The sequence below is a fragment of the Barbatula barbatula genome (genome assembly GCF_947034865.1).
Source record: "Barbatula barbatula genome assembly, chromosome: 15".
In the NCBI taxonomy this organism is placed as follows: Eukaryota; Metazoa; Chordata; class Actinopteri; order Cypriniformes; family Nemacheilidae; genus Barbatula; species Barbatula barbatula.
In genome coordinates, this window is record NC_136778.1 from 11,515,788 (window position 1) to 11,535,959 (window position 20,172).

Below are 20,172 nucleotides of genomic sequence, written 5' to 3' on the forward strand. Positions count from 1 at the left end.
TTTTCTCAATTCACTTGCCCTTGGCAGATGTGGTATACAATGAATTCTGAACTTTCAAAATAAATTTTGCCCAATGCACACACACCAGACTCAGATAAAAGTCAAACTCTGGGTGGGGTGGAGGAGACAATATTGACCTGTAGCACTTCATTAAAATCTGCTATGCAAGTCCAGTTATTTTGTATCCTCCAACTATAACAAATTGCCTGAAACCCTCTGAAGGGCAGAGGGCTACTGCATATAAAAATAGTTTGACAACTGGCAAAAAGAAGAAACTTCGTTTTAGACGGTCAGTCTAATCTAAACTGACAGAGCAACTAATTCCACAAAGCCCTTTGCTTAATAATGAACTCTCCACAAGCTCATTTTATGTGGTCTTCTGAAGAATGTGGGCACTTTATGTGGGTGGCTGGGTTAGAGAAAATGGTGGCACTGTCTAGAAAAACCAATCCGATTTTGCCAGCCCAGCTCATAAAATATTGTTGAAAAATGGATTTTGTTCCAGTAATAGCCAAACATAGGGGCCATTGTAGACCTAGAAAGCTTTGGCAAAATAGCTCCAAATCACTTCAAAGCTTAATTTAACCAAATAAAAGAAAATAGAGTGAGAGACAGACAGATCAACAGCCAGATAGACACACAGTGATGGAATAGACATCAAGCACAGGTGAGATGTTCCAACCGGACCGAAACCTAAAAGTGAAATTGGTGAGATAAAGAGGACTAACTCTTACATGACCGTGAAACAAGGGCCGAACATACATAAACACACACCGAGAAGCGATGACCCAGATATGCATACAGAAACAAACACACTCACTCCCAGACAGCGAAACAAAGACCACCAGAGTACACATACGAACTGAATACAAGACCACCGGCGCACACTCATATTTTACAACGCAGCAGAATAATGCATCTGATGCTACAAGATGGATCAAAACAAGATACAGAACAGCTGTTTCTGCCTCGCAAGAAAGAATAACTGGAATATAGCATGTGTTTGCGAGTGTGTGTGAACGTCTTTCTGTCTAATACGCATTATGATTGTTCTGGCACTATTAAAGTTCTGTTGGCCCAGGGATCAGGAAATAACTGTGATCCAATGTGAAAGATTGGCTGCAGTCGCCGCATTGTGTGATTGTGCATGCTCTGGGCTGAACTCTTGAATCAGAACAGTTTAGCAATACAAAACCATATTGGCTTATAGTCTTTCCTTCTTGAATAAAAGACAATGACAGACGTGGAAGTCGTCCAACCAATCAGAAGGGGATTGACTTATAGGATTTGACAGCTGAACGTGTCAACAAGCACACAGAAAAGATGAGTTTTGTTTGCATGTGTTAGAGCATATACATGAAATATCCTACAAGCTGTCCTACTCAGCAGATCACCTTTTGAAACATATTTCTTCAGTGGCCACATCTGTAGCGCCGATGGCAGTCTGTAGGGGATGCTATGGATCTTTAAATAATAACCACCAATTGAGGCTCTCAAGCTTCAGCACTTTTTTTTCTCTCATTGTCATGGTCATTAATGTAAAGTCAAAAGAGAAGAGTTTCAAGTCCATCACAGCATCACAGAGCAAGTAAAGCTCCAAATGTTAAAGAAAGTACGGCATTGTTTGGTTTGGAAAACGGCAATGTTTTCAAATCAGACAGGAATTAAAAGTATTGTGTAATGTTTGACAAGAGCTGTTTTATTTATGACTAATGTTCCCTTCAGTGTTTCATGTAGTTTATGGAAGTGGAGAGAGGGTGTGGTCTTACCTAGACTCATTTTGATTGGCAGATTCTCTTTGCTGGCCACCTCCACCAGTTGCCTCCTTACCTCCATCACCGCCTCCTTTTGCTTAGCAACCAGCATGGTTTCCCATAGCAACCGTGTAGCGGCAGACCTGTGGACAAAATGGCAGGTATACAGTAAACAACCCTTTTCACTGATAACAAATATCATTACAAACATTACAAGAGAAAAAACCATTCATGCTTATTTTGTTTTATTCATTTTTGTATTTTATTGAAGTAGTTTGGAATTGGTACTACTGCAGGGTTTGAACCGGCAACCTTTGGATACCACCCCAAATATTTCCTACACTACAGCCCTGTGAACTCAGTGTACTAATATATTTCTATATAAACTACAGTTTATTGTAAAGTATCTTATTATCTGTATTAGAATGCCTGAGCCTCACATCAAGCATTACATTTACAAACTGTCACTGGCAAGTCTTTCTTTCACTGCTAACTATTCATCAAATCATTCTCAATCCATGAGTAATAAACAGATCTCAAGTACAGTCAATTTATAATTATTATTCAGCAAGCATATCTCATAATCTAACTGATCTATTCTGACATGTCCTAATGAGACATCATCATTATGTTCTTCATCACTGGCTCCTCCTCTTCCTGCCGTTAATCGTCTCCGGGATTGTGTGTGTGTTTGTCATATTAAAAAGCAATGGAAACTTCGCATACACTCTTGATGAGATGAGTGATACAGTACACAACCTTAGTCTTTCTTACAGAGGGGTGGCAGCAAGAGGAAACATATCAGGGTTCAAATCTGAGATCGTTTCTGAATATGCTCCTAATTCTATTCACTAAAACATTTGACAAATTTGAAGTTAGAATTCACATGCATTTCAAAATGTCTCAGTATTTTGTGCATTGGCAGGAATTGATGACCTAGAGTAATGTAAATACTCAGCATACTGGGGATGGAATATGAGGAGATGCAGGATACCACACAAAGAGCAAGAGTGAAGGAGAGATGAGGCAAACAAGGGCGAGCGACGGAGGATGGGGGTGTCTTACTGACACTGAAACCAAATGTTAAACCTGCTCTGTTTTTCTTTTGCGCACTCTCTCTCTCTCTCTCTCTCTCTCTCTCTCTCTCTCTCTCTCTAACAGTTGCCATGTGTTGGACCTCAGCTGTAATGTGTTCCAGACAGAGTTTTGGCAATGCTAGAGAGGCCCAACTCCATCGCTCAAACGAGACAAAAATAGGGGGAACAGGCATAAGGAGGACAAAAGCCTACATAATAAACATGGGGGTTTGTTGTTCTAAAAGCGCTGTCTTGAGTCGGAAATTAGGGTGGAAACATCACAAAAGAATAAGTGCAGACGCATGAGCGTGAACCCATTCGGTCATCTGCGGATGTGAGAGAAGCGACACACCAAAAAAAAAAGAGACGAAAAATAAGATCACATGATGGGTTGGTCAAACTTCCATGGAGATTCTTGCAAAAGAAGCGAAAAACATTCCATTTTTGGAATGGCCTGTAAAAGCAAGGAATGCCTTTCCTATTGCATATTCTCATTCTATTAGATCAAGCAGCGTGTAAAGTACAACAAAACGCAAGAATAGAAAGGAGATGTACATTTGTTATGCATGGCCTTAACTTTAACAAGCTTATACTCAAATGCATGAAATTAGACTTGTAAACAAATATTATTCAAGCCACATACATATTTCTTTATTAAAACATCATTTTAATGACAGCGACTGTAAAAAGCATTCTATGGCCAGCATACATTGGAATGGTTTAGAAAGTATCCCAGAATGCATTCCATGGAAATGGTGAGAGAATGATAACTGTTTAGTCTAGGCAATGAGTGGCTACTTTAAAAAAGCTAAGAAAATAAACATATAAGAAATATGTTCATTTGCATTGTTCCATAGTCTTATAGCTTTACTGTGATTCTGAATTTAGGGAAAATGCTAACAAATGTATTGACTGCTACAAAATCTAAACGGGAATGGAAAACAGATAACAGATATGTTTCTTGCACAACCTTTAGCATCCATAAATCTTAAAAACACAATCAAGTACAGGTAGGGTGCCCGTGAAATGGGGCTGAACTGATTTTGCATGTCATAAACCGATGCACACATTGTCAGCGTAGCTCACATGCCAGAGTAAAGACTGGACCCTCTCTGTGTGCATGCGTGTGTATGTTGACTCGCCGTGTATTCCAGGAAGACGAGGGGTCCGCCTGGAATGCATCGGAGGGGCAGCATGGTTCCAATTTACCCCAAAATCTCCCGCCTTCTCGGTGCTCCGCCCCCCATCCCTCTTCTCTCCTGCAGTGTTCCCCCGGGTAAGATGTCTTGACAACTGGGTTCAGTGGGTTTGCGTACGCATTAGCATCAGAACTTTGACCTATAGAGGGCAGTGTTGGTCTATGGAGATATTTATTGCCTATTTCCCCCTCAACCGTCTTGTACTGTCCAGTGTGTGTGGGTGTACGTGGGGTGGGGGCTGAAGGTTCCTGGAAACCCATGACTCAAGAATGGACTTTAACTGCCTTAAGAATTCTTGAATGCCTTAAAATCCGTCTTCTACACGTACAGAAAACTGTTTCCATAATATGATTTCTTAAGCAATAATTGGGTGTTGTTGCTCAACTCGATAGCGTTTCGGGTGTGAAGGTATGTAACAGATACACTTTGAAGAAACACAATACTTACATGCAGATGTGGTTTACTGCAATAATCATTATGATAGGATGACTGTTTTAGTGGGTGGTGATTAAGTCCATGTTTATCAACAACAGGAAACAAACAGCTCCCAGACACAGCTATGAAAATCTCAATCGTTTGCAGCATTCAAACCAGGTCAGATGTTGTCCAATTACTCTCACTTACGGAACTAATGGCGCTACTTTCTCCGAATGCGAAAGCTTAGGCACACACATGGAACCTGCCAGATGCTCCGCATGAGAGGTGTGTGGATTTTCCATGCTCATTATGATCTATAACATAACAACATATGGTAAAGTAAACAAGCTAAAATTTTAAACAAAGCAAGCTAACACCCATGAGTCATCTTTACAAAAACAAACAAGCCCACGTAGATGCTTTTACACATGAGGGTAAGCACACATAGCCTACACAACCCAAGTTTTCACTTGTTAAAGCTGACACTGTACCGGTCTGACACAGCAATATTGGTTCAACCAATGTGGTGAGTTTCAGGTAAGACCACCTTTTTTTCGACCAATAGTATACAAGGGAAGTGTTTGAAAGACTTGTTGTCATTCTTTGCAATTCTGTTAAGTGATGCCAGAGGCACAGTGACAGACAATACACAGTTCCTTTTAAAGGGAAAGTTCAAGCAAAAAAGAAAGATGTTTAGAAGAATGTTGGTAACCGAACAAAGGCGAACACCATTGACATGCATTGGTTTTGTGTCCATACAGTAGAAGTGAATGGGCACTTAGTTCGGGTACTGACATTCTTCTAAATATCTTCTTTTGTGTTCCGAGTAAGAGAAAAAGGTCATAAAGGTCATGACAAGAGGCTGAGTAAATTATGACAGCATTTTCACTTTTGGGTGAACAATACATTTTTTATGTTGCAATGGCTAATTTGGACATTTGGAGATCCAATTGGAGGCCTAAAGCTGTGGATCCAATAATACACAAATGCAAAAGCACTGAATTTATTTCAAAGGAATGTTCCAAACCAAAAAATAAAGACAGCCCTTTTCAGTCATGCAATCTCAACATGTAAAATAAAGAAATAAATATAGATTATAAAAAATTATAGAATTTTCATTAGGCTACTGATATGACTACAGTCTTGTGCAGTCTTTGACTTAAAAAATACGGTATAGTTCAAAGTTCTTCTAGTAGAACTATTTTAATGAGCAAAAACGACTGACTGCATCTTTAAGTTTAGACATTTAAAAGAGCAAAAATAATTGCAGAGCAAAAGTGCGAAAAGTTTTGTGAATATGAAAAGTATCAACATCTCTTCAAAGAGAGCCTGTCATGTAACTTCAAAGCCAAATGTCCCCCGTCTCACATAAATTGGAGGATGACGATTATGTAAGCGTCATTTGAAAAAAGATGGGACACAGCGAACGTAGCTGTACTTTTTTAAATTAGCTAGATCTGTGGAGGCCGATTACGTAAATGTTGGTTTTAATTGATAACTGACGCTGTGCAGACGTAATTCCGGTTGCGTTTCTTGTGTTTTGTGTTAACAGGTATGTTGGCTCTCCGTGATCTTGTCATAAAACTGCTTCTTTGCTGCAACTGTTGTCTCTAGATGGCCATTACCAACTTTTAATGTCATTTTTGTGGACATCTGTCCTGATGGAGGCAGAACAGATACAAAATCCCCCTTTTGTTCCCAAAAGGATACAAAATGACTCTAATGTGAACTGCGTTCACTTTTTGCTTGGTGTGTTTAATAGTTCAATAAATCAATTGGCTGTCATCTTAGTCTATAAAGATAAGCATCATAACGAAAACAAATCTTAAAGATAATAATGTAACACTAATCAAGGGAACATACTGTGATAAAAGCCTCGCACGCACGCACACATCATGAATCTCTCTCATCTGAGGCTCATTTTGTTTAATGTGAGATTCCCTGAGTGGGAGTTGAACCCCAGAGAGGGGCAACACAGGTGTTATTGCACCACACACATCCCACCGGAAACAGAGGGTGTGTATAATTTCTGTATTTTTGAAAATTGCATGTCTTAATCTCATTTGAATCTACTTCTTTCACCAGATACATAACCTATTAAATAATTACAAAAAGAGTGACTTATGAGAAGAGAAGCAGGAATGGGAAAAGATGAGTAGAGGAGATGAGAAGTGAGATGAGTATCCCTATAACTTGCACACCAAGTGTGTTTGTGCTTTCCAGATAAGAGTTGTGTTGTTTTCTCACAGTGGGGTGTGTGTTCCATTTCTATGTGCCGGTTAACTCTCTCCTACACATGGGTTTCCATGTTTAATGGGGATTTTTTCTCTTTGCACCAGACACTTTTGTCACCTTATGTCTTTGTATAATTGTTATAATGTACAAACTTTACAGTTTATGGCATCCTCTAACCCTCATACAACCCCTACCCCTAACTTTCACACACACCTGCATTTTTACATTTTAAAGTGTCAGTCACTTGGACAGTTTCTGCATATCTCATGTTAATCTTGAGTTCTACAGAATAATATCGTACTCCTTAAATATCCGTCGAGTCTTAAGTTTGATCACAATTATAAAAGACGGATACAGCTGTACGATTATTTTCGAAAACACACTGGGGGGAGAGGGGTGGGAAGGGGCGCAAATAAAGCATGTGTGCACCCATTGCCAACAAAACGCAGACATATGACTCCTTGTGACAGTCCGTGTGCAGTTCATGTCCAGCATCTCTTAACACGGAGCCGGTCCATCTATCAATTTCAAAAGATATCCAAATCCAGCTTTATATCCACAATTTATATAACATACATCACTGAAATGCTGTGAACAAACAAACACACCTCACCTGCTCTTACTTTCGCAAGAGTAATGAGCTGCAGCTGCAGGCCCACAGAGCAACCAATCTTGATGCAGCGCTGCCAATCTTTATGGTAAGCGGGTCTTGCTCGTAGGTTGACGCGTGAGTGGGATATTTCTTTTGCCTTGCCGTGGGTGTGCTTATCCAGCAGAATGGGCCAATAGGAGACTAATAAAAGTTGTTACGTAACGTTTTTTTATGAAACCTATACTGATCGAACCTTGGGGGAGTGTATGGGGCACAGAAATACTATGTAAAACGTACAACTCATTTTTTGACAGGTTGACCATGAGAAGACAGCATGTTTAACATTGTAAATAAGTCAGAAAGCATGAAACACTGTTGCATCCCCCCTTTAAATAAACATCACTTAGTTTGATTTATAGTCTATTTACCGTATGGGGAACAAAAAAATGACCCCACAAGGTAAAACAAAATACTGGTATTACTATCTTCACATTGTAGTGTTTACCAGGATCACACACACTTCAAAGTTCAGAGCAATATCCTGAGCATTTGAGTTATAAAACACAGGGTGGAGTGTGCGTCACATAAGCCCTTTTTTATGAGAAGGCATTACAAGACGCTGCTCGTTTGCTGAATGCAGGGTTCTTGATGGGCTGTAGGAGTATAGAAGGGTGTGAAAGTATGCCGGTGCAGATCCAGTGTTAGTTCTGTAGGCAAGCATCAGTGACTTGAATCTGATATGGGCTTCAACCGGTAACCAGTGGAGAGAGATGTAAAGGGGTATCACAGGAGCACTTTTGGGCTGTTGGAAGACGAGGCTTGCTGCTGCGTTTTGAACCAGCTGAAGTGGTTTGATAGCCTTTGCAGGAAACCCACAAAGGAGAGCATTGCAGTAGTCCAACCATGAGATTACCAGGGCCTGGACAAGGAGTTGAGCTGCATGTACAATGAGATAGAGTCTAACCTTTCGAAAGTTGAATAAGGCATATCGGCATGATTGTGTTGCTTTGCAATGTGATCATTGAAGGACAGCTGTGCATCAAATATGACTCAGAGGATCCTGGCTGTTTTGGAATGAGTGATTGTGGTATTGCCAACTTGGATGGTGAGATCGTGTTGCACTGTGGGCTGTGCCAGAAACACGAGAAGTTCTGTCTTGGTCGGGTTCAGCTGGAGATCTTTCATCCAAGCTGAGATGTCTTCTAGGCAGGCTGTTATGTGAGCTGCTACAGTTGAATAGTCTGGGTGAAACAAGATGTGGATCTGGGTGTCGTCAGCATAGCAGTGATGCGAGAAGCTGTGTGCCCGTATGATGGGTTGTCGCGTAGATGGAAAAAAGCAGTGGTCCAAGCACTGTTCCCTGAGGGATCCCAGTGATCATGTGGTTAGCAGTGGACAGCAAGCCCCTCCATGACATCCTGAAGGATCTGCCGGTAGAGGTAGGATTTGAACCAGCGGAGAGGGGAGCCTGAGATTCTTAGAGATGACAGGGTTGCTAGCACAGTATCTGGTGAAACGCTGCAAATAGGTCTAGCAGTGCAGTCTCAGTAGAGTGGTTTGTTTTGAAGCCAGACTGCTTGTCATCCAGTAGTTTGATCTGGGATAAGTAGGAAGACACTTTGTTGAAAACTTCCCTTTCAAGAGTTTTAGCAATAAATGGGAGTAGAGAGACAGGTCTGTAACTGTTGGTAGTAGCGGGGTCCAATGTGGTTTTCTTAAGTAGGGGCGTGACTTGGGCCTGTTTGAATGTGTATGGAAAAGTGCCGGTGAGCAGGGAGGTGTTGATGATGTGCGTGTTTGCTGGAAATGGCCTGAAGGAGATGGGAGGGGATTGGGTCAAGGAGACATGTGGTGGGGTGGCTGGAGAGAAGTCTGGTGACTTCAGTGTCAGACAGTGGGGCGAAAGAGGAGAGTTTGATGTTTGAAGTATATAATATACATAGCTGTCTTTAAAGGTTTATAAAGAGCTTACACAACGAAGCGTTTTTATTAACTTATAATAAGCTCGTTCTCTACACCACGGGTCCATTTGCATGTAATTTGCCATGTTCTGTCAGCCGTTGTAGTGTTTCGAAAGGGAGGGGGAGGGGTGGAGTGAGCGGTTGGCTGCAATTCGCAACATTGCTGCTGGATATTACTGACTGGACCTTTAAGTGTCCCACACACTTAAATCAAAGCACCACGGTACCGCACTGCCAAGAACAACCTATTACACCGGCCTGGCGGGAACATACCTGACCACACAAATGCACACACGCACATTACAAGACATGAAAGTCAAAATCAACATTCTTTTCCTAAAAGGTTTTTCTTCAAATAAGATACAAGCAAATAAAACAGCATAATTCTAGAAGATGAGGAAAGCAATTAATTGACATTACAAAAAGTCAATTTATTGAGTATGTCAGTCTCTGTTAAGTGTCTACCTTTCACATAGGATGTGTTTCGGTATTCCAGCTGTGCTATTTGTTTATAGATTGTCGATTTACACATTCGTCAAATAGCCACTGTGATGCATCACACTATTTGTTCAACACCTTTCTAAAAAAATACTAATCAGATAAATATCTTTAAAAGAAAATTCTGTTGAACACAAAAGATGACATTTTCAAGAATGTAGACAGAACAGCAGGGCACTATTGACTACTTTTGTTTTTCCTCCTACTATGGTAGTCAATGGGGGGCAAAATCTCTCTGGTTATGTGAATTCTTACAAATATCTTTCTCTCTGTTCATCAGAACAAAGACATTTATACATATTTGGAACAACTCGAAGGTGAATAAATGATGACATCATTTAAATTTTTGGGTGAAGTATCCCTTTTATCTACAAAATGTGTACATTGTGCTTATGCATTTGTATTTCTTGGAATATGGAGGTTCTATAGAGCACGGAACTACAACCAAAGCTTCAGACACAGCACAATCCATCTCAACAGAGACTGAACATGCCACCAAGAACATAAAACAAGTCCTCATGAACTATTTCAAACCCAACCTACCAAAACATCAACAGACACAGCTTCCATTACAAAGACACTCACGTTTCACCCGCAACCACACTCAAAACAGACTTCAAGTCCGACCTGAATAGGGACAGTGTACTACCAGACTGTTATTAAAACCCGGTGTTCTCACAGTCGGGAAAAGAGGAAGTCTCCTATCAGCGCGCTGGTCGCGCTCGAGACGGCCGCCTGGAATGACCACCCATACCAACACTAAAACCAGAGACCCTGAAAGAGATCCTACAATTACAAAAGGAAACACCATACAATAAAGAGGTCAAAATTAGTTATGCAACCCACTATTACAATCCTAAAAATAAAATCTTTCATAAATATTATGCAGAGCCTATAGCTAGCAACATGCAACCAATCAAATTCACCCAAGCTGACAGGAACAGTGCCAATATCAGCATTACTGGGTGGGGCCGAAAAATCCTATTAGTATGCATACATTTAGGTTCAAGGATTTAAACAAACCCTTTAAATTTGGAGCAAAACCCAGACTATTTATGCTTCACATGTGAATGATACCGCAAATTGTACGGCCTGATATTTTTCTAAACAGTCAGAATTTATATTTTTGCGTAGAGGGCACTTAAATATTATCCTATATACTTACAATAAAAGATAGGTTCTTGCCATTTCTAGGGACTAGAATATCAAGGAGACTTGGAGGTGTTCTCTATTTGACTTTTGCAAGCGAGCAACCACCAACATCATTTTACCCAGCTAAATAAAACTAGGAACAATAAAATAATGGGCTGGCAACAAACCAAGAAACTGTGGCAGCTAGTTTCCCACACGCACCACCGATATTTACAACAGAAAATCTAAAAATATAGTTTTGCAGTTCCATCAGTACAGAAAGAAAAGCTTTAAAGGGAGAGTTCACCAAAACATTCTGTCACCATCTTGTCATTTAAAAACTGTATGGCTTTATTTTTTCTGCAGAAAATAAAGAAGGTATTTGAATGAATGTGGGGGGTACCTATTGACTTGCATTGGTTTTGTCTCCATACAATAGAAGTGAATGGGTACCGCCGTTGTATTTTATACAAATTTGAAATGACATATAAATGATGACAGAATAAAAAATTTTGGGTGAACCACCAAGTTTTTTTTCTCACTGGTAGAGCTTAGCCCTAACACCACCATGCTAATAAGTTAGATTACAAAGTAAGCACAAATTGATACACCCTGAAAACAATGTAAGTTGCGATAGGGAAAAAAATCATCCTTTAAATTCATGAACAATAGCTTTTAAATGATTTGTGAATGTTCTTTGACCCGGTATATTGGGATATCAAAACTGGGTCAGATATGAATGACTCAATTGGCATTATGCAGCCCAACACAGCCTCCAGAGACATTTAAACACATGAGTCTGGGGAGTTGAGTTCTTCTCTTGAGGTTCAGCTGGGCCCTGTCAAAAAGCATCAAAAGCTTCGATATTTGCCTGGAGTCTGTCTAGACTCCGCTAAACAAACCTTGTGACTGACTTTCCTGCTGAGCTCAAGCTAAAAATGTACACGCTCACATTGAACGGATTTGACTGTGTGGAACTGGACCGGTTCTCCTCCAGCAAGTCCTGGAGCTCCAGCTGAGAAAAGTATGAGCCTGAACAAGAGGAAACTAGAAATGGAGTGGGTAAAATAAAGTTGCTTACCTAAAAATCTAATGAAAAACAGAAGGGAGGAGAAACATGGCATTCAGTGGAAGATTTCAATTACGGGCAGATACACGCAAACAGAAAAATGCATTTGCTCACGAACAAACATCCATTACTCAGTTAATGTGCATATCACATCATGACAGAATGACAGAATGAGCACATACTGAGGTAATTAGTGAACACGCCAACACGAGGACTAACAGATCACCGAAAACAACATTAACACACAACATCTAATATCTCAACGCAGCCCACACTGCAGAAGAAAAGCAAAAACATGTTTTAAAAACATATGATAATCCTGCAAGTAAATTATCACTGCAATAGGGAGGCTCAGAGATGACGTATTTTTCTATGCAAAACCCGGAAGCGAGTTAGCATTTTAGGACTTCCGGTTCCATCGCTCCAAATTCAATGGATTTTTTGAATGTGTTTTTGGTAAATTGCAGAAATAAGGTCTGTGGTAAACAAAACCTCTGAATATTTTCATCTTTTATTCTATGACATAAAACACACCAATTATAACCCGCTTGTGATATTTTAAAGCCTTATTGTGTCTTTAAACCGGCGGTTGCGAACAAGCACCTTTGGTGGAGACGTTAGCCGTCATTGCGCATAAATAATGCAACATGGGCACAAATCCCTCAAAAAGTAGATGCAGATTCATGCACGGAGTAATTACTTACCAGGGAACCTATTTTTTTATAAAGTTTGAAAGAGTTGTCAGAGGCTAAGTGGAGGTGGCGTTGATATCGAGCGACCTTAAGTGTAGTCTGTTTATAGCATCGTGTTAGCTTTTTACTTCTGCCGATTGTATTTTGGCATCAAAAGCAACAGATGTGGTGTTTATTTGTAAAGATTATCTTGATAGACAAAAACGTGTAAACATCATAAACCTTTGTTCATCACAGAGCTAATTCTTTGCGATCTTCAAAAAGTCTATGGGAAAAAATCCATAGGCTTTCCGTCGAGGGAACCAGCCCCGCGCTACTTCTGGGTTAGCCTACAAAAATACATCATCTCTGCGTGATTCAAATGTCAGTGTTTCTTTTTTAACTGAACTTTTCAACTCTATAAATTGTTATACTGCAGTTTTAAATATACATTTAAGCAAAGATAATAGATCTAGACCCACTTCTATTACTATGAATAGGAAGTGAAATGCAATGATCAATATGGCTGCTCTGTCGAAGGAAGTTCCGTCTTCCAGTAAAAAGAGCCATTCAAGTAGATAGTACTGTGGTCTTGCTATGACTAAAATGAATGCCCGGGGCTTTGCACACATGTGTGGCGCAACTCCTGTAAACTGGCTTTGATTTAACTGTCCAAAACAGGATTTGCTTGAAATATATGTAGAAATGCTCTTATCTCATGATATTTTGTTACAGCTATGAGTAGCATGTCTTACATAATGGTTAGTCATTCATAACATAAGTCATTTTCATTCATGAGTCTTAAGTTTAAGACTTAGGGCCAGAAACTTCTTGTTTAACTCTGGTTTTTATTATTCTTTAAACTTGCCATTGTGGTACTATTGCTGCCTCTTGTATGATACATAGCTTGTGATTGTTCTCAGTTGTAAGTCACTTAGGATAAAACCGTCTGTAAAATAACTAAATGGAAATATAATGTAAAGCATTATCATTATCAAGCATGTGTCATGCACACATCAAAAACAGTTCCACAAATGGAGAGCTGTCTTGTTTAGTCACACCATCTGGCTTACCCTGTTGTATATTCACATGGAGGCCTTAAGAGTGTGTTTGTACTCAGTGCTTCGGTGCTATTGTAACCAGCTAATGATTGTGAAGGGATGTGGTCTTGGAATACAGCATCTGTGGTTTAGTTTACATGTGGTACGTTTACGTACAGCAACGGCTTCAGAGCTCTCCAAGAACAGTGATTGATCAACAGGTTTGAGACTGACAAAATGACAAATAGCCACATGGCAGCTATTGATCAGAGTGTGACCTTGGTCTCTTGACACTATGGATCAGAGGTTTCCATAAGAACCCACAATTCAAATATGATGAACCAGGCAGCTGGTGCTCAATGGAAAAATCAGGGTATAACCAGTTCTCCATTATGTTTTATAGCTCATGAATGGGTCCCTAACCCATTAACGGAATCTTTCTGCATCTAAATCCTTCCCACAGCCAAAAGGGCATTCTAAATCGCTGTCTGATGGATCTGGAAAAGAAACAGACGCACAAAACAAGTCCCTCCTCTTAATAAAAACTGAAAGTCTAACATGTGGTTCAGACCTAATGGGTAATGAAGAGTGTTTCGCTTTCCACTATTGGACTTGCAGCTGTAGTACATGCAGTTTTGACGATGTCACTTACACAACTTGCAAAAACTGCAAATAATCTTGTATAAGAGAAAACTGTTTACCAAAAAGTGGATATTCTGCTACATATAGTCGACAAGAACGTTACATTGAGTTACCCTCACAATATTAGTTAATCGTCATTTATGACAGTTGATGGTTGAACTCGCGACCGGGTTCAAACAAATGGCAACAGTGCAAAATATATTGCAAATAGCAGCAAAAACATCCAAATGCACTTACTGGGTTCATTTAAAGAAAATATTTATTTATTCAGACAGTGAGTGAGCTCACCAAAATGCGTTTTATCCAACTGAAGTTCACACAGAACAGCAAAAACCGAGGATCACTTATTACCACATCCTGACCCACAGGAAATGAAATCGGCGAAACCTCCAGCAAAAACCATTTCTGTTATTAAAATACAAATAAACACATTCATGATGACTAAAGCCATGGTGGTCATTGGGCATTGTTCCTGTGCCAACATGTGTAACCATGGTAGGCCCATGGTTTCTTCAGATCTTTCATTCTGTGAGCAGACAGCCTTTTAAAACAGCTATAATAAAATGTAGTTCTATGATCCCTCATTTGCCAGCACTGATGTTTTAGATCCAAACCAAACTACAGTAGGGAAAGTCCCCTTAAAGGCGGGGTGTCTGATTTCGGAATTACGCTTGTTAAGACAAAGTCGGGCCGAGTACCAAAACAACCTTGTAGCCAATCAGCAGTAAGGTGCACAGCGCACAGGACGGACATTAGTCGAGCCGAGCGCTGACGAAAGCGGAAGATGGGGTAGGGGTGTGTTTGTTTTGGTAATTTGAACATCAACAACGGTTAAGAGAAATTGGACACCCCGCCTTTAAAGAGTAAACTTAGGTTATGTGCATTGCTCCTTGGAGACTCTTCAGCTCCTATACATAAAATCTTCATATTTGGTGTTTACACCTTAGATGAGTAAATATTAGACTACAGCCTTTCCAGCACTAACATTTAATCACTTAAAAATGATTTATCTGTGAAACCTTTAAATACGAGGGCTTTAGTTTCACTACCATGTAAACATTGATAGCGCCAGAGAGAGAGTATTACAACTATAGACACTCTTTGAAAAATGAATGAGAGAAGTATTACAGTTCAGCTGCAGTAGGAAAGTCCCTGTCTGTCAAATATTTGCATTGGCTGGTCTTTACAATGGGCTTTAAGGGCATTTTCTTAACAAACTTACATTTTGAATTGTTCAATTTGTGTATGTATTGCTAACTTTATAATACCGCATATCACAATTTAGGTGAAAGTAATATGCAAGTTTGACAAAAAGCTTTGGAGAAAATGGTCTTGCTTATTTCAAATAAAAATAGCTTGAGGGTGTTACCTAAGCATCTCAGTGCACTGACCAGCTTACAAAGGACTTTGATCAGTGTGCACACGTCTCGATAATACATCAAATGGCACGGACGTGGCTCTCAAGAATCCACTTGCTGTCAATTGAAACACTCATACTAGTACCTGTTGGCCTAGTAGTGTGTCATATGTCAGTGTCATGCTCTTACTGGTTCTGTGCCAAGCAGCCAGGTGCCAGGATGCCTTGTGAGTCCGCGGTGTGCTTCAGGTGTGTGAGCTCAAGCATGTCCACCTGAACGTCAGTCACATGACCTGGCAACTGTGGCAAAACTGAAAGGATTTTCTCTGCTAGATTGTCACCATGGTGTCCAACAGCCCCTACAGGTTGAGAAGAAAGATGGAGGAAAATGTTTAACTATAAAAGTTGTAGATATATACAACAGACACAGATTTACAAGGGTTAACAAGTTGTTTTTACACCATATTGTTCCACTCCAATTAACCATAGCAGAATTGTTTTTGTAAAGTTGGTTGTGTTTTGTGTTGTATTATCACTATTATTTGTGTTCTATATTTTGCTCATGTTCATAGGACCCCCTTGAAAATGAGATGTTACATCTCAAGGGGCTTTCCTTGCAATAAATAAAAAATTCTAATTCAATTGAATGTATTTGAATGGTAATTGCATTGGTTTGAATGAAATCTATGTGGATCCTAACTGGGAATGCGTTGGGTTTTACTGGTGGGATGTTACCTCACAGGTAATACAACACCATCAAATCCTACTGGAATGAGGCCCCCAACACACCACATAATGATATTTTGTAATGGTTTTAAACAGCTGATGGATTAATCGTGATAACATTTGTGTTCTTCTAAAGTTTATACTACTTTCAGCAGGGTAGGTACTTATAACTGACCGACTGATGCACACACCTGTAAGATCAAGAGTTCTGTCAACAAACACAATTGATGCTTTGTTTGGAGCCGCTTTCCTCCTGTTTTTTGCCTGTGGGTGACTGGCCAGCTCTCCAGCTATCAGACGGCTCATGGGGCCCACTGAAAAGCTCTCCTCGCGTGTATGGATAACCTCAAACAACGCATTTAGGGATGATGCAAGACATTTAATCTGTATCTGCAACTCAGGTGGGAGAGAGTGCATATCCACATCCATAAGACTCCCGAATCGCCTTTTCTCCGGCTTCTTTTTGTTGATGGTCTCAAGGTCGACATCCAGTAAGGGAAACAGGTCAGAGAAAGCAGGCAAGAGATGGAAGTGCTGGCTCAGGGGTGCAAAGACCACAGGAGCATGCATGACCTCAGCAGTGTAGTTCATATCACCCATCCACTCACACAGTTTCTCCTCAAACTTCTCAAACAAAGGGTTGCCCTCCAGATCCGCGGTCACGTTATTCGCAAGCAGGTGAACGGAGTGAGGGACAGACGTGAAAACCACACAGTACTGGAAGTTGCTAAGAGAAATGATGTCTTTGATAATGTCTGCCGTTCTGCCTTTCAGCACGGTGCTCACCACAAACACAGCTTTCGGCTCGTTTCCCCCGCCTGATTCAAAGCTCGAGAGCTGTTTGATGTTGCGAGCGCCAGCATCGAACAGAAGCGAGGCGCCACCGGTCCAATGCAGACTTTCCGTGCAGCGGTCATCCATGAAAACAACAGCCTTGTTTATTTTTGACAGCACCTTTTCCCACGTCTGTCGAGGGAAACACGCGAAGCCTTCCGTGGGCAACATCGTTTCAAAAATCTGGAGTTTTAAACTAAAACGGTGGTCAAATTATTTACACAAACTGAAGAACTGTCAAGCAAACCCCATTCAAAACAAACCCGCACGTGAGTCTCTCGAAGGTGACGTGGCACAGGGGTGTCGCGGTTATTAGACGTCACTGTAAAACATCAGCTGGGAGTTTTAAACGCGGAGAGTAATCTTTGTTTGTACATTTTTCGTTTACCCATCTCGGAATATTTTTATTTATGTCTTCGACCTTTAATGTTTGCGTGCAAGTACAAACAACCACACGGAGTTTTTTTTAAATAAATTAATTGCTTTATTTTTTTAACACATTCTGAATTGTTTGATGATCAGATATACATGCCGGTCATTTGATCGATAACTGTTTCCAAAATAGTTATGATCAGCGAAGTGTTGTACAAACTTCCTGCGTGTCACACACGTGTGCGTGAATTGAGCCGTGTCACTCTGGTAACGCGCACCTGCTACACAAACACGCAGCGTGTCACTGTGACATCTGTGACAGCTAAAACTAATAGTGTAATAAATAATAAATAAACTTTTGTTACTTAGTCCGAATCGGTAAATCAACGAGTTCAACTAATCTTAGCGCAAAAGCCGGTGATCATGTCAACTGCAGAGGTAGAGAAAACAGCTGACGCGAGTGCTGATGAGGAGACGGACTGGCTTTACGGAGGTGAGAAATGATGGTTAAAGTTTTACAATTGTCTCGAATCTAGACAGACAAACAACCAGTTGAGCTGTGTGAGCCCCTGATCGACCACTGCACACGTTTAAAATTAGGCAAGACCCGAAATGTATAACAACAGAGACCGTTATTTTCCCAGCTGCACGTGTTTCATAACATTTACTTTCAAATCAACCCTAGCAAAGAACAAACACAGATATATTTATCCGCACCTAACATAACAATGTCATGTAACAAGCGCTGCTACATTTTAAATCCGTTGAATAAAGCTTTACATGTGATCTAAAGGTAGATGAACAATGAATAACCCTAGTAGATGAATCATAATGCTGCAGTGTTGTAATGGGGTTCACCCTAAATGCTTTATGGCATATATTTGAGATAAACAGGGGAATGATGGTCTCACATTTGAAAACGCTTTTGAACTTGGTTTTAAAATACATTTAGTAGATGAAGTTGAAATTGACGAAGATTGTTTGAAATAATTCATCTGAAGTGCTTAACCTGAACCTAACCCCATTAGATTTATTTTAATTTACTCAACTGTGTCTGTGGATTATCACAATTCTGCTCTCAAGACGAGAGTCCAGAGTTTTAATTTTGTGCTCCATTTTGTCTGGGCTGTGTATTTCTGTGTAAAAACACCAATATTGTGCTGATCTCCATCTCTGTGTTGCGGATAGATGACAATTTTGCTGAGGAAGAGACAACAGAGAAAGAAGTCTTCAGGTGAGTCTATTGCCCTGCATTTAAGCCCGAGCCCAACGGGCCCCGATAAATTTATGCTCCTAGGGCCGGGCTACGGGCCAGTTTTCAAGTCATAGTCAAAACTCGGGCCGTGTATCTGGGATTTTTTCACAGTGCCATTGTCCCCGCCTGCAGGGCATCACTTTACGATATGGACCGGAACATACATTATTATGATGCGGCTGTATTCAACCTTATTCGGTTAACAGTAAGAAATGCTCTCTCTCTTTTAGCACAACAGAGTAATGTTGAAAGTCCGGTTGAAAGCACAGTTTCTGCCAATCTCATATTAATCTTCAGTACCTATAGAGTAGTATTGCATACTTTGTATCCTCGAAGAGTATTAGATTTATCGTATTTATAAAAGATTATTTAACTATTATTGTGATTATTTCCGAAAACAAACGACCTCCTGGGGGTGTGCAGTGCAGGGGGAGGAACTTAATCACGAGCACACAATATCATTGCATTATCCCTGCATAACTGTTCGTGTTGTTTACATTTTGCACGGTTGGCAATCAAACTTCCTCCTTCAGCATCTGAGCCACAAACAAAAGATGCTCCAAACATTTTCTAAATGAATTCTAAAGAAACAAAACAAAATACTTTGCCATTAAAAACAAAACTGAATTAAAGCTGCAAGCAGCATTTAGCGGGTTCGAGCAGTTTTAAGGCATCTAAAGCAGCTTTGCCTTCATCAAGTAGGCCGAGGACTCTCATCCTAAAACACCCAAGTGGACGATACTCCCAACGCCTGAAAAATTATAGATACGCTCAGCAACGGTTCATAGACACTACGCATGATTACACACATATGCACATATAGTACACTTGAGGGGAATCATTTTTTTCAGGTTCATTTGGACACATCCATTTAAGAAATGATCCCGTCAAAATGCATTGAGTTGCTGCCATGTGACTGCTGAGTAGCTATTTTGGTTTACATGCAATTAAACTGGTGTACATAATAAAGGTGTGTGTTAAGTTTAGCAAAACAGCATCTTACAACCAGCCAGACATATTCTATATTTATAGATGTGTAAATATTAAGCAACGTTTAATTTTCAATGCATTATATGTCTAACACCTTGTTCCTGTGAGACAGGAAACGTATCCCTTGTCCGATCACCATCATATTTAGCACGCTTGTTTAGTGTAATAAGATGTATGATTGTACTTAATGGCAAGACAATTGGATTTTTTGTTAAGGAGTAGCGAGCTTTCAGGTACACCGTTCACTTGAATATAATAAAGGACCCTGTAACGGTCACGCAAATGAAAAAGTTGAACATGTTTTTGATAGTTATTGATCTAGAGAGTCCAGAGAATTGTACTGTGGTGGAAAT

The 20,172-nt window shown here is 40.2% G+C and overlaps 2 protein-coding genes across 2 annotated transcripts in view; one reads left to right on the forward strand and one right to left on the reverse strand.

Annotated features, from left to right (window-relative positions):
- scfd2 (sec1 family domain containing 2) overlaps positions 1-17,523 on the reverse strand; it is a 93,026-nt gene extending 75,503 nt beyond the window's left edge. The window contains exons 1-3 of the mRNA XM_079474167.1: positions 16,560-17,523; positions 15,833-16,001; positions 1,770-1,897 (exon numbers count right to left, since the gene is read on the reverse strand). Of these exons, the coding sequence (XP_079330293.1) occupies positions 1,770-1,897; positions 15,833-16,001; positions 16,560-17,373 (1,111 nt within the window). The 5' untranslated portion in view covers positions 17,374-17,523. The remainder of the gene's footprint in view (positions 1-1,769; positions 1,898-15,832; positions 16,002-16,559) is intronic.
- The window catches only part of fip1l1a (FIP1 like 1a), a 29,584-nt gene continuing 26,894 nt past the window's right edge, over positions 17,483-20,172 (forward strand). The window contains exons 1-3 of the mRNA XM_079474168.1: positions 17,483-17,841; positions 17,944-18,067; positions 18,763-18,808. Coding sequence (XP_079330294.1) covers positions 17,770-17,841; positions 17,944-18,067; positions 18,763-18,808 — 242 coding nt within the window. The 5' untranslated portion in view covers positions 17,483-17,769. The remainder of the gene's footprint in view (positions 17,842-17,943; positions 18,068-18,762; positions 18,809-20,172) is intronic.